The sequence below is a fragment of the Danio rerio genome, chromosome 6, assembly GCF_052040795.2.
Source record: "Danio rerio strain M-AB ecotype USA chromosome 6, GRCz13ab, whole genome shotgun sequence".
In the NCBI taxonomy this organism is placed as follows: domain Eukaryota; kingdom Metazoa; phylum Chordata; class Actinopteri; order Cypriniformes; family Danionidae; genus Danio; species Danio rerio.
The window spans coordinates 57345001-57360000 of NC_141026.1; the positions used below are offsets into that span (position 1 = coordinate 57345001).

The 15000-nt window shown below is 37.6% G+C and overlaps 4 protein-coding genes across 4 annotated transcripts in view; 2 read left to right on the top strand and 2 right to left on the bottom strand.

Annotated features, from left to right (window-relative positions):
- slc12a5a (solute carrier family 12 member 5a) overlaps positions 1 to 15000 on the bottom strand; it is a 2560186-nt gene that overhangs the window by 1302607 nt on the left and 1242579 nt on the right. The window lies entirely within an intron of this gene.
- Positions 1 to 15000, top strand: part of nav1b (neuron navigator 1b) — a 947042-nt gene that overhangs the window by 543211 nt on the left and 388831 nt on the right. The gene's annotated exons all lie outside the window — the stretch shown is intronic.
- Positions 1 to 15000, top strand: part of LOC148679702 (uncharacterized) — a 378972-nt gene that overhangs the window by 120567 nt on the left and 243405 nt on the right. The window lies entirely within an intron of this gene.
- Positions 1 to 15000, bottom strand: part of dnttip1 (deoxynucleotidyltransferase terminal interacting protein 1) — a 21996-nt gene that overhangs the window by 3193 nt on the left and 3803 nt on the right. Inside the window, 8 exon segments of the mRNA NM_001442727.1 lie at positions 2423 to 2481; positions 2564 to 2609; positions 2691 to 2749; positions 4976 to 5032; positions 5129 to 5194; positions 5286 to 5384; positions 5468 to 5564; positions 12099 to 12169. Coding sequence (NP_001429656.1) covers positions 2423 to 2481; positions 2564 to 2609; positions 2691 to 2749; positions 4976 to 5032; positions 5129 to 5194; positions 5286 to 5384; positions 5468 to 5564; positions 12099 to 12169 — 554 coding nt within the window.

The following is a 15000-nucleotide window of genomic DNA, read 5'->3' on the forward strand; positions in this document are numbered from 1 at the left end:
TGCCTTCAGCGCACCTGATGCTGGTCAGCGTCCTTATTTAAACCCCAGCAGAGAGTTTGTCGGGGCCGCTGTCCATTCACTTGGCAGTTGGCCAGAGCTGTGCTCCAATTTGGGCATTATGCGTGTGTGTGTATCACTGACAACATTTACTGCATCCATACACCTGCATTTCACACTGATTGAACATGCTGATTCTGATATTTTGATTATATAATTTAAATTGAGTTAAATAAATCTTCTTTTTGATTATACTTCACCTTGTCGTCTCCCTCGTTATGTTACATCCCTGAGCCAGGTGAAACAACACATTTAAGGGTGCTTTCACACCTGCCTTATTAGGTTTAATTAAATTGCACTAGAGTTCGTTTCCCCTTTTGGTGCGGTTCGTTTGGGCAGGTGTGAAAGCAGCAATCGTACTCGAGTGCGCACCAAAAACAGACCAAATAAGCGTAAGAGACCTGCTTGAAGAGGTGGTACGCTTTCAAACGAACCCTGGAGCAGTTCGTTTGTGGTGAGAATATGATCCGTACTAAAACAGGTCCAACTGCAAAAAGTTCTGCTCGTTTTGGACTAATTCAGCTGCCGTAGGCCGATGCGCTTTGCATTATGGGATATGGAGGAAAAATATTTGTTGACAGCGCAATATTTCCGCAAGATGACCATGTCGCAGTTTAGCTAAATTAATTCACGTCTCCTCCTGAAGTGACTAGCGATGCATTTAACACTGCTTTCCGGCCGCGCTTCATTTTCGTAATGTATTGTTTGTCTAAAGCAGGGATACAATCAGCCAACGCAGTCGTGCCTCCAGAGTAAAAGGTTTTGTTTACCTGTGGGAGTTCACTGGTATTTTCCCGCACGTGAATTCTGACCAATCAATAAGCAGTTTAGGAAATATGTTCAACAACATCTGGCCAATGAGAGATGTGGATTTTGTCAGATGACTGCATTTTGGTTTGTTTCAACTGGTTCGGACCAAAGCCAGCAGTGTGGTGTGAAAACGACCCAAAGACGGCAGAAGATGCAACAATGTATCATTTATTGCCCTTGGTCCGGACCAAATGAACCGAACTACAGATGTGAAAGCACCCTAAATCATTTGTAGTTTAACAAAGCCCATCCATACTAGGTATTGTGAAAAAGACTTTGAGGCAACTGGACCAGCTGTGCGTTAATTATGACTAGTATTGAAGTGTAGGGTGTATATAAGTACACAAAATCAAAACTAACCATAGTGAATTTGCTCGCTCTCATCGTTAGCTTTGTGGTGAACAATTCATCTGTGCATGTCGTTAAGATAAACAAAATCGTTTGCCCTTCTAACCTAAAATTGAAAATCTGAAAATGCACTTCATGTTCGTTTTCAATTACGTTCTCAGATTAGGTCTGTCTGAGGTAGTGGGCGTGGCTAACATAATTAACTACGCCCCTCAAAACTCTAAGCAATGTATCAAATTCCACTGATTTCCTGAAATAACCTTCGCATTTTCAGATAATGCAGCGCAGCTCTATGCTGGACTCTCCTTCCTCTCTATGCGGTACTCGATGGACACAATATGTAGCATATTCCTTATTCCTCATTCTCTTTGGAGAAGCGAGAGAGGACAGAGTTACTACAGATATCATAATGTCAAATTTAGGACTTTTTAAGACCATTAAGTATTAAATTTAAGAGCTATATCACAACATCAAAAACACTCGAGAGAAAATGAAATAAATAAAAAAATAAATAAATAAATAAAAAAATAAAAAATAAAAAAACCACAAAATTAGTTGTTCAATAAACTTAATTAAATTGAAAAGTACTAAAGACAGGTTATATGCACCATTGAACTACAGAAAAAAATAAAGACAAACATCTTAATGCTGATTTCTACTTTCGCCTGGTGCCACATCAAGAAATAGACTTTTATACTTGACGCATTCGCCATTGATATTTTTTTTAAATGACAGGGTAGGCGGTCAAAAGAAACTGACAGAAAAATCAGACAAACAAAAAGAGAATTATTAATATTAAAGATTTTTTTGGGGGCCTCTTTTTTTCTCTCAGGTTTTTAAATCAACTTTTACAAAACCTTTCCTCCTTTCCCACTGCTTTCCCCATATATATATATATATATATATACATACATGCACAATGTTGAGTTTTTTTATAAAATGATATAGAAAATTAAGGGAATAATAGAAGGCAAAAGAAATGTTTTGCTAGTAAATAAAGCTTTAAATAAGTATTTTCTCTAGACAATCAGTTTGGGCCTTCAAAATTTTTCGGAGAAAAAGGTGGGCCCTGGATTAATTAATGTGCATGGTTTGTGAACTTGACGAAGGTTTTGTGGATGGACACAGAAAAAATGCATACTAATATTTTGGCCTTCGCTGTGCAAGATCTACTCAGAAACGTTTGATCAAACCCCTGTACACTTACTTATTTGCCCTGGATCCCAGAACGAATGTGCTGCTCTCATTCAATCTGGATGGATCCCACTGTACAGACATCAGCACATCAGGTAAATATTACAGCACTGGCTATTCTCTCCATTTTAAACGTATTGCACATTATAAATACCTTCGGTCCTTCTCGCTTTATTGGCTCGGTTACTTTGAGTTTTGCTCTGTGGAAAATGTGGTTGAATTTTAGAGGCTTGAATGTTCATTATGTAGAGGCATCTGATTACGAAAAGTTAAGTACTTACGGAGTGCTGTACTGGGCCGATGCATACTGTGATCCTGAACCCGGAGGACGACCTTTCCTCTGAAAATATGCATTTATGGTTAGCCTCACATGAACAAGAGTGCTTTGAACACTATTTAATGAAATGTATTATGAGCACAAATATAAACACTCTATAGACAAATTTCCAACCTACATTACACATGACGTCACACGGGTTTAAAAGCGCATAGAGGTTGCAAAAAAAGACCGGTTGCAATACCAAACATGTTGTGTTCTGCGGTAGGATGCCACATTCTTACAAAAATAGAAAACTTAAATTTTACCGTACACAACACTGCTTTTAATGACAACCAGAGTTGGAGTTTCAATGAGATTTGGGGCTGGATGCTTGGCCATTTCGTCTTATCCAATATCTATTGGGAGGTTGCTATCGCAAGTAGACCTGTCAGACGAACGCTGCTCACATTAACGTTAATTTTGCCGAATCACTGTGCTTATCACTGGGTGACGAGCTGTTATAATACGCTGAAAGCATTATGTAAATAATATATATAATATGTAATCAATATAACTTATCTCTAAGACAACAACAAACTCTGTACAGCATCGGATGTCATTTTCTCGCTGTAAATGCTAGCATTCCCGTTTTTTTCTGCAACCTCGCTGCGCGCATATCCTGATGGTTCACGAATACTAATTCGTCTATATGAACCCTTTGTGCATTTCCAGGATTCTCAATGGCGGAAGTCGTCATAGTTGGGTATACATCAGCGGGTTGCACACCAGATGCACAGCTCAGCGCTGCGACACTGTGTGCAAATGACAGTTGGAAGTATCGCACACAAGATGCTTATTTAATATGAAACTATTTATTAAATAAGCATCTTGTATTTAATATGATGCTATATGCATGTTATTTAATATGAAACTATTCAGCTACGCTTACATGGACATCTGTAATCTAGTCATTTGCCTTAATAGACAATAATATAATTAAGGTGTTTACATGAAGTGCTTTCATGTAAGAGTTTCCAGTAATTTTGAGTGACTAACTGCAGTTTGACAGTTTCACCTTCACTCATGCCCCTGTGACAAAATAAGGAGTAAGGACTGGTGAGAGTGTTATGGAATTTAATAACGCACGCCAAATGGAAAGAAGAAAAACATCTGCATTTCGCGATGTGTGTGTGGTCAAATGTGACAGCCGTGTGTGTGGATCTTGTCTGAAAATATGGTGAAAAGTCCTACATGATGGTAATCGTTTGATTGCGGTGTTTATTTCAATAATGCCACTAATATCTGCATACTCCACGTCTTAATTCCATTTCTGTTTAGTTCAGTTATGACTTTAGTCGGATTAAGGTGATCAAAAAAATCGCTGTTTGGAGCTTATGTAGGCCTACAGTTCAATATTCATGTTTAACTGAATAAACAGTGAGTAAACACAAGGACATCTGATTGAACATCAGTTATTTTCATCACCAATTATCACAGTAGAACAGTTTCTCAAGCAGTTTGTGATGCATTTTGGAACCAGGAGATGAGCCCCTGGTCTAATGCGCCACCTGGCTTGAGAGACCCGTACTCAAAGACTCACTTATATTCATTATTTGGGTAGCACACATATTCTGAATGCCTTCGGCAGAATTCAAATGAGCCATCTTAATCTAACTTAATCTAGTTTAATTTCAAGATTACAGTGAGATTAATCTAGATTAAAAAATTAATTTATGCCCACCTATAGTATATATATATATATATTTATATAAGCATCTTCACGGTAAGAAATATTTATATGAGTATAAATTAATATAAATATTTATATTTAATATTTATATTTAATATATATATATATATATATATATATATATATATATATATATATATATATATATATATATATATATATATATATATATATATATTAAATATAATTTTTTTTTTCTTAAAATCATTTTAAGGTCAACATTATTAGTCCCCTTAAGCATTATTTTTGTGATTGCCTTCAGACCATAGAATAACTTGCCTAATTACCCCAACTTGCCTAATGAACCTAGTTAAGCCTTTAAATGCCACTTTAAGCTGAATAGTATCTTGAAAAATATCTAGTCAAATATTATGTACGGTCATCATGACAGAGATAAAATAAATCAGTTATTAGAGATGAGTTATTAAAACTATTATGTTTAGAAATGTGTTAAAAAAAAAAACTTCTCTCCGTTAAACTGGGGGTAAAATATACAGGAGGCCTAACAATTCAGGAGGGCTAATAATTAAAATCAAAATATTAGTGTTATTCTTCACCTTTTTAGGGACGGGACTGTCCCTCTGGCCTGAGGTGTCATCTGGCTGCCGGGCACGCTGCAGAAAAAAATAAACAACAAAATAAGATGTTTATTATTAGCATTGCCATAAATGTGTGTCACATAAATAGCAGAAAAATCTGACAGCATTTACCTTCACTGTGGGGTCGACAATAGGTTTCGGAGCCGTTTTCTCTGCTTCAGGAAAGAGCTGCTTGGCCTGGGACAGAACATTTCAGACATTTCACTCGCATGTTGATTTATGCAATAACGATGTATGTAAAATACATAAAAAATAAACAATGCTGTACATGTTCCAGGCAGTTTCTGCAAGCGTCTCTGATCAGCTGATCGGGCTGAGTGTCTCCTCCAACATTCTCCTTCACATTACTGGCGGCCTTCTCAAAGAACTGTGCAAAAAACCCAATCAAGGCAAGTGAATCAAACACACACGGTCATATATTAGGTACTGTAGATGTGATCTGTTACTCACCTTCATATATTTCCTGAAAACCGCACGGATGTCTTCATTAAAGCTGGGCTGCAGGACTGTCCGCAGGAGATCCATGGAAATGATTGGATCTGTATAACTGCAACATACACAAAACACAGTACATTTTACAAAACATTTCTAATAGCTGATTGCTTTTATCATTGATATGATGACAGTACATAATATTTTGTTAGATATTTTTCAGCCTAAAGTGACATTTAAAGGCTTAACTAGCTTAATTACATTAAAATCAGGGTAATTAGGCAAGTCATTGTATAACAGTGGTTTGTTCTGTTGACAATCAAAAATAGGCTTGGGTAGTAGTACGGTAATATGGTATACCGCGATATCTGAAAATAGCAACGGTATCAGTTTCAATACCGTTATACGTCATAAAAACAATGCACTTATATAGGAGACAATTATTTAATGCCTAAAAATACGTGGTTGTCATCATGGGACAGCATGGGCGAAGAAAAGGGGGAGGTAGAAAAAGATGGCTAGTCGTGCACCAAGTTACCTGGTCTCAAAAAAAAGAATACAACTTCGACAGTTTGACAGCATTTCGGGTTTCGACCGAACGTGAAGGGAGAGGCGGTAAATACGGATGAAACAATTTGCAAAATGTGCAACAAAAAGGTTCAGAAGGGATGGCAGACCCGGATTGGCTTATCAGGAGGAGCGGGAGAATTCCTGGTAGGCCGATCCGTTTTTTGCCCGCGTGGGCCGGTGTCTCTAGCCGCTTGCACTCTCAGAAGTAGAACTTTTTTTTCATTTATTTATCTGACCATATAGTCGCACGCTTTTTATTCAATATTTTACCGCAGCTCTTTTCTTGTTTTTTATTTTCTCGCAGCCCGGTGAGCAAAATGCAGCCTGCAGGTTAATGATGACATAACTATCATTCTAACCCAAACAGCGGCACCTTATTGAAAACAAGAATTCAAATAATTAATATTAATGAATATTACACCTGCTCAATAAAAATCAGATGATTCACTACATTAATAAATCTGACATAACTTGATCAGAAATCTAAAAAGGGGAGAAAATGATTAAGCCATCAATAGAAAGAGTAAAAGAGTCTTGCAGATAACAGTGCAATATGTTTTATTCCAAACACTCCAGGTATAACCGCGCCAGTGAGGTCCAGTGGTCAGCACATTGCGAAATGACACCGCGGACCCGAGTTCGAACCTGACCAGAGTAATTTTTTTTTTTCATTTTTAGTAAGACATATAACACTGTTTGGGTTACTTATGTAGGTGTAGATCTTTTATTTTTATTTTCTTTTGTGTGTGACCATCGTTACAAAAAGACAGGATATCTATGAAGAATTTAGCACAGAATATATATTCAGACATTGCACTGAGGTGGGCCGGTCTAAAGGCTCCTACACACCGGGATGATTTTCGTTTGCGTTTATCGTCAGCGTTTTACGAGACGTTTTTCAGTATTCAAACCAAAGCGCTTTTCACTGGCGTCAAGCAGAAGAGTATGCTAAATCACTCTTTTGACGTTAGATGGCGCTGCACAACATTGAGCTTATGACACCCGCTTATAACACAGAAGAAGAGGAGGAGAGGAAGTTCACACGTTTGTTTATAAAGTTACTGGTGACTCGAACAAGCATGGATGGTTCAAGCAGCAGCTCCAGCTCTAGCGATGAAGAAATGATTGTCCACCAGTGCAATAAGCAGCTCCACGTTCATATCGCCTCTGGGCATCTTCTTCCATGTGCGCTCGCATTGACAGTTTTGCGCTTGAGCGCCTCCAAGTGCTGTTTACGGTAACTTCAGCAGCTCCGTGCACGGGAGCAAAAGTGCCGATCTGATTGGTGTAGAAGGTCTTGACGCCGCGCCTCAAAACAAAAAAATGAGCATGAGGCGTTTTTTTAAAAATGACGATTTTGCGCCTGGCGTTTTGGTATGCACAATCACATTGAAGCCCTTTATTAAGTTACGAGGCGTTAAACGTCGACGGAAAACGCGAGCAAAAAACGTCTCGGTTTGCAAGGGCCTTAAGGCTTGAAACTGCAGGGCTGAAAAGGAGTCCCCCTCCGGCCCTGAGGGACAGTGTTCGTTAGAAAACCTCTACTGATGCAATGACATATTACTTATGACCTCTTTCCACTCAGTAGGAAAAAATGTAAAATGTATTGAATTTGTGCGCACGTTTCTGCGCCAAGACTGTTCTGGATGTTAATGTTAATTTAATTCTGTTTGACTGTTGTATTTGCACTTTTTTATTGACTGCTATTTGTTGCTAATAAAAGTAGTTATTGTTGTGAATGTTATTTTGTTATGCCTTCAGTTTAGTGTTTGAGTTTCTGAACGGTTTAGGCTCAAGCCCACAGTTTGGTGATGCTGTCTGAGCCTTATGTCATATTTTTTAATTCTTCACGGTAATACCGTATACCGAGGTAAAAGGTAGAGACAAGGTTTGACGGTATTAAAATTTGGATTTCGCCCAAGCATAGTTGACGAATATTGTTTAGAGGTGCAGTAGCTGATCTGGCAAAATGCTATTCATTAGCAGACATCCCAAGTTTCCCGGAAGTTGCGGGAGTATACACTCCCGGATGCCCGCAAATGAATGATAATCTCACGGAAATCGCGCGCTTCCTGCCCGGTCCTTAAATACGTTGCACAGCCCTCTCTCCACCGCATCCCTCGTAGCTCTTCAGGTACTTCGCGTGCAACTCACCCCCACCGCTCGAGTTAAAGTTATGTCGCGTCGCATCGCGCGCACAACTCCCACCGCTCTTTATGCTCTTCTGTTACGTCTCGCGCACACACGCCCCCCTACCCAGATACGTCGCTCACTCAACGCAACCCCCCCCCCGCGCTCTTCAAAACACCCACTATCCCGCTACCTCCCGCGCAAATCAACTCTGCATCCGCCGGAAATGAAATGATTTTTCCCAACTTGGGATGTCTGCATTAGCATAATATCTTTGAAAACACAGTCCCTCCCCTGTCCCTCCCCTCTCAAATCACAAACGCACACCTTAAAGATGACAGAGACCCACTGGATAATGTAATTCACCAGTTAGAAAACTTTATAGCGGCTTATATACTACAATTCCGAAGAAAAAAAAATCTGTATTATATCTAACACGCTTTCAGTTGTGTAGCGAGCAAAACTTATCATAATAAGCAATATTTCATGCATGCAGGGATCGTTGATCTCACTCTCTCCTCTTTTTTTTGCTAACCACTGAGCCACCATGCCGCCTCTAGCAAAATAAACATGGTAAATTCGGATGTCATGCAGACTTCAATGTGGTAGAGGAGAAGATTTTTTAACTATAAAAGCTTTGTTCATCTTAAAGTTATTCTTAAGACCTTTTACAATTCATTTATTCAAAGTATTTTGTCCTTTTCCTTTATTTGTTGGTTTTCTTCACCGTCCATGTAAAAAAAGAATCGTCTTCATCGTCGCAGTTCCCCTGCGAAGTCTTGCACACTGTTACGAACAGCAGGTGTTGAGGATGGCACATAAAATACTAGGAGACAGAACACATCCCTTAAATAAACATGTGGATGTCCCTTGGTCGACGTCTAAGGACAATAAGATGTTCCACAAACCGTTATAAATTTACTTTTGTGCCTGAAGCAATTAAGTTATGTATTAAATGTAGTTAACCGATGGACTATTAATTGTTTTTTGGATCTGCTGTTAAGTGTTGATGTTTATTGTGTCAAATGTGTCGTTCTTATTATACTATATGTGAAGCACCACCGTGTCGAAATGAATTGCCCCAAGGCGATTGATAAAGTTTTAAACTAAAACTTATGGAGACAGATTAGACTCAATAATAATTCACGCAAAAGACACGATGTACACATACGTAGCCAAATTCAATGTAAACAAGCTGCTGTTGTGCTTTAGTAATATAATATGTAGAATAGGGTTGTAACAATATACCGGTATGACGGTTTACCACGATTTGAACGTGCACGATTATCATACCATGAACAATTGCATATCAACGGTTTTAACCATTAAAGACCGAGACAGCCGCCCGCGGCTAAAAATAAGTATTGCTCTTAAATGTTTAATAACTTTTGATCCGCTGATCCGATTCATACAATTCAAAGATTGGCATAAAGAAGAGAATCTCAGCTTTCCAGTGATGTATCACATAACATTGCGGACTTTCAGAGGCTCCGGAATCAGTGCGGTTACGTCATCAACATTTGACAACGCTGATTTGACAAAGAAACGCTCGTCACTGTGTCTCCGGACAAATCAGACATGATACATTGATGCATTGTCCCTCCTCCATGCCCAGATTGGTTCAAACTCGCTATATCACAACCAATAAGCATAGGTTTCGCTTTTGTTTGTGGACCAAGCTTTTTGAACAACACGGAATGAGAGAAAGGCATACATTTATGCGCGGCTAAATAAAACGCAAAAAAAAAAAAAGTTTTGCATGAAATAATTCTCATACTAAGTACTTTTGCATGCACAGCAGCACAGAAACATGACAAAACAGTGATACAGCAAAGACAAACTGCTGCTCTTGCTGTTTTCAAAAGACGCAAATGAAGATGCAGCTGTTTGTCTGCATTGCATACAACCACATCCAAATCCATGCTGGCACATAGAACCTAAGGATGTTCCATATTGAATCTATTTTCGTTATGTAACTATTTATAGTATAGTAAATATTTATATCTATTTTTTACTGAGGATTTGCACCATGTTTATTTGGACTTTATTTGGACTTAGACACATTATTTATTATTTTCTTATTTTTATTTGTTCATTGTAAGTGGTGTTGTTTATAGTAACTAAAAATATATTATATGGAAAAAGTCAAATTTGCTTCACTGTTCTATTATTTTGTAACATTTGTAACATACCGTATACCGCGAAACCGTCAAACCGTGGTATTGTTTTAGACGATTATCATACCGTGAAAAATTCATACCGTTACAACCCTAATGTAGAATATACCCTATTATTCCGTAATAATTATATGAGTATATTTTTGTTTATTAAACTAGAAACTAAAAAATTTACAATGAAAATATGACAACATAAACTAAGTGTTTATTTGCTTATCACGAGCTGTAGTAAACTTATTTATCTCCTTTTCCCAGAAGGTGAAAATCGGGCATAAATCGGGTTAAAACCAATGTAGTCTGAGCTGTAATCTTCAGTTGACTGGATTTGATTGACTGAGGCAGCGACTCACAAAGAACTAAAGTGATGTCCAGTTGAACATTCTGATTTGCTGGTGGTCAAGGACATTATAGCCTAATTAAATTAATAAGGCTATTGTGAATGCGGTATGATATGTTAAACTGGTTGACCTTCTTTCAGCATTAGATGCAATGTTTTATTTTGGTAGTGTCGTGTGTTCTGTTAGTTTCAGTTTCGCTTACGTATGCGTTTGGAATGTCTCATCACTGGTTCTCATTACTGATCTGTATGTGCCACCTACTGGAATGATTTAGCATTTTTATTCAGCAAAGTCTCTATAGACATAAAAAACTTAAAACCTAATTTATTAAAACTGACGCGATTCTCCTCAGCTCAGCTTCTCATGCGGCTGTAAGTTGGAGGGCAGATTGAAATCCTGAGTGGCATCAAACATGTTTGAAATGATCCGAGAGGCTCGATTTGTGTTGAAAAATATTCCGAAAAGTATTAATGTTATATTTATATTCTACATATTATATTACTAAAGCACAACAGCAGCTTGTTTACATTCATTGGATATAATCAGGGCCGGAGTGGGACTCCTTTTCAGCCCTGGAGTTTTAAGCCTTCGACCGGCCCACCTCAGTTCACGACTGACTATATTAAAATAAAATCATTTCCAAGTCAGTTTCTAATTACACAATTCAAGTCTTTTTAAAGAAAACAGCTGCTTTAGAACTTCAAATGTTCAACAACCTTACAGTTTTATATGTCTTAACAATAAAAAAATATATAAATAAATAAAAAATTCAACTCAGGTGAGGATCGAACACGGGTCGGCGGCGTGATAACGCAACATGTTGACCGCTAGACCACAGCAGTACAATTCATCATTCTGCAGGCTACATTCTGCTCATGAGGCTGCGAGAAAATAAATAAGAAGAGCGGAGCTGCGGCAAAATAATGGATAAAAAGAGTGAGGCTATGGACAAATAATTAAATAAATGAAAAAAAAAGTGCGACTGCTGCTTTCTCCATTCGCCATGCTGGAGAGAAAGAGTCTGGGCAAATGTAGCGCAGAGTTGGTGTCATTGACTACAGCTCTCATCTGATTGGCTGAAAGGTACGAGTTACCCTGACTCTGGCAGAAGAGTCTCAAAAATACACACACGCGTATCCAGGGGGAGTCGTACATTCAAAACTTTTTGTACACTCTTATACATTTGCAAATCGTGTTTTGCATTTGTGAAACGTATTTTATGAAAATGTATTTTTATTTTGTGCACGTGAAATTTTTTTGTGAATTTAAATAAATATTTTACGCACGTGAATTTAGTTTTATCCACGTGAATTTGGCTACGCATGTGTACATTGTGTCTTTTGCGTGAATTTCTTTTGAGACTAATCTGATTCCATAAAAACTAAACTAAACTAAAACTATCTGCAGTGTTGAAACACAGATTTGTGCACTGACCTCACTGCCATCTGAGAGCGTCGTCCTCTGCGATGCACCTGTCTGTGTTTGATCATGATGTTCCAGGGATTCTGACGATCACAAAAAAATGTAGAAATAACTCAAAGCCTCCATATACATAGAAAAAAATGCATCAGGCATTACAGAGCAGGGCATTTTATCAAATGAATAGATCCTTTTGTGCATGAGTAACTACATAAATGTATGACAGCACAAACAGTTGAAGTGTAAATTATTAGCCCCGTTAATTTGTTTTCCCGTATTTCAGTTTAACAGAGAGACGATTTCTTCAACACATTTCTAATCATAATAGTTTTAATAACTCATTTCTAATAACTGATTTATTTTATCTTCGCCATGATGACAGTAAATAATATTTGACTAGATATTTTTCAAGACACTTCTATACAGCTTAAAGTGACATTTAATGTAATGTATTTTTTATTTATTGCCATGTCAGCAACCAAGGCTATTTACATGGCAAGGACATTTCAATATTAAATAAACAATTAGGAACAAACAAATAAATACATAAATTTAATAAGATGTTTTGTGCTAATACATGAGAAAAATCTAAAACATTTTCTGGCGTCACTTTGCTAAAATGTCCATAAGAGAGTTTCATTTCATTAAAAAAAAGTCTTCAGGAATCATTAAAAGCAGGACAGTCTAGTAAAATGTGTTTTACAGTTATGCCTAGTTCAGACTGCGTGATTTGAACCCCGATTTTGGCTCGCCGACAGGTTTTGAGAAATCGCGACAAATGCCTGAAATCACAGGCAAATTGCTGCTCGTGCACGTGAGTGACAATCACACAGTATGAACGATCAAAGACGCGATCTGAGAGAATCGCTGATGAGTCGCCGATGCCTGCGAGATATTTGGCGTGCGAAATATCTGGAGCTGTCGGCTATTCAAATCATGCCGTGTGAATTGAGTTTTGACTGAAAATAACATCAGCGATCGCCTACAGCCAATGAGAGAGCAGCTTTCACTTGTGTGTGCGTGTGTGTATACCTGCTGCAGGCAGCGGGAGGCTGGGGGAGAAGTTAAAAGCGCTCTTTTTCGGTTTATTTGGACCCACGAAATGGAGGAAAACTAGTGGAGGTTTGACAGGACTCAGGAGCAACCATGTCTGTTTGACGTTTCATACAGAAAGAAATGAGTTTATTATCAACGTTGAGGAGAAATGGCTAATTCCCTTTAAACCCAGGTGAGCAAACATGGACATCTTCTACCCCATTAAAGGCTTTTTTCTCATTATGTAGTTAATAACAAAAGATATACTACGTGTTTTTGGCTGTGAGACGTAGTTTGGACGAAGTTGTCGGCGATTCTCCCTATAATAAAGTCATGCAATGTGAATGTCCATGTCGCCGATCCATCTTGCAGTGTAAACAAAGCAGCGACGAAACACCAGCCCAGATAGTCATGCAGTGTAAAAACATCTGTGACACGACTACTTTGAAAATCCTGCAGTCTGAACTCGGCATAAGGGGAGTTTTGCAGCACAAACATTGAGTGGGGTCTTCATCTTTAGGTAAAAAGGCTTGAGTTAATCTTGTATGCCCATTACGACATCTGGTAAAAATCACTTGATCAAATCGAGTCTTAAAATTCTGTTTGAGATTTCAGGTTGGATTTCATGTCATTTATTATTTTCCAATGCATCCCACTCCTCTTGCCAACTATTTCAAATGTAAATGTTGATAAAAGGTCAACATCTCATCTCTGAGGGAGGAATTTGGCGTTTGTTTACAACTTGCTTCAAAGCATCTTTAGCAGCTGCATCAGCTCGCTCATTTCCTGAAAGCCCGACATGTCCTGGAACCCGGCAAAAAATTATGGGATTAAAACTGATTTTGTAGATGGTAATATGACATTTAAAGGCTTAACTAGCTTAATTAGGTTAACTAGGCAGGTTAGGGTAATTAGGCAAGTTATTGTATAATGATGGTTTGTTCTGTAGACTATCAAGAAAATATAGCTTAAAGGGCTAATAATATTGACCTTAAAATGGGTTCTAAACAATTAAAAACTGCTTTTATTCTAGCCAAAATAAAACAAACAAGACTTTCTCCAGAAGAAAAAATATTAGGCATACTGTGAAAATTTCCTTGCTCTGTTAAACATCATTTGGGAAATATAACAATGATATAATTTATTTGGGGACAAAAAAAAAAAAATCAAAGGAGGGCTAATATTTCTGACTTCAACTGTATATATATAAAAACAAAGTACGGGATGTAAAACCATACTACAGTATCATAGTATAGTATGCTGTACTAACAAAGAGTTGTAATTACTATTGTTGTACAGTATGATAGTTTACTATAGTATGGTTCAAAAACACTATTTATTATTTACTATAGTATTTTTCAGGTGGGTGTGCATCATACTGTGTTTTTATGAACGTGACTGAATGAATGACTGCTTTAATATTTCAATCAAGCTTTATGAAACCAAATGTCAAATCATGAATGATATTTAAGTGTCTTTTGCAAATCTGTACTTAAACACACACACACACATTCTAAACATAATAGTTTTAATAACTCATTTCTAATAACTGATTTATTTTATCTTCGCCATGATGACAGTAAATAATATTTGACTGGATATTTTTCAGGACACTTTTATACAGCTTAAAGTGACATTTAAAGGCTTAACTAGGTTAATTAGGTTTAACTAGGCAGTATCTTTTGCAAATCTGTACTGTAGTTTTCATGCGAGTCTGCAGTAAAAGATTTACAAATAAAATGTTCAAATTTATAATATGAACACAAGGTACGCTACATATAGGAAGTAAAACGAAAATAAATACCGGCAGCTAGCTCCCTGCAACTCTCACACGGTCACCCACTGAAGCTAAGCAGTACCTGGATGGGAGAGCACATGGGAA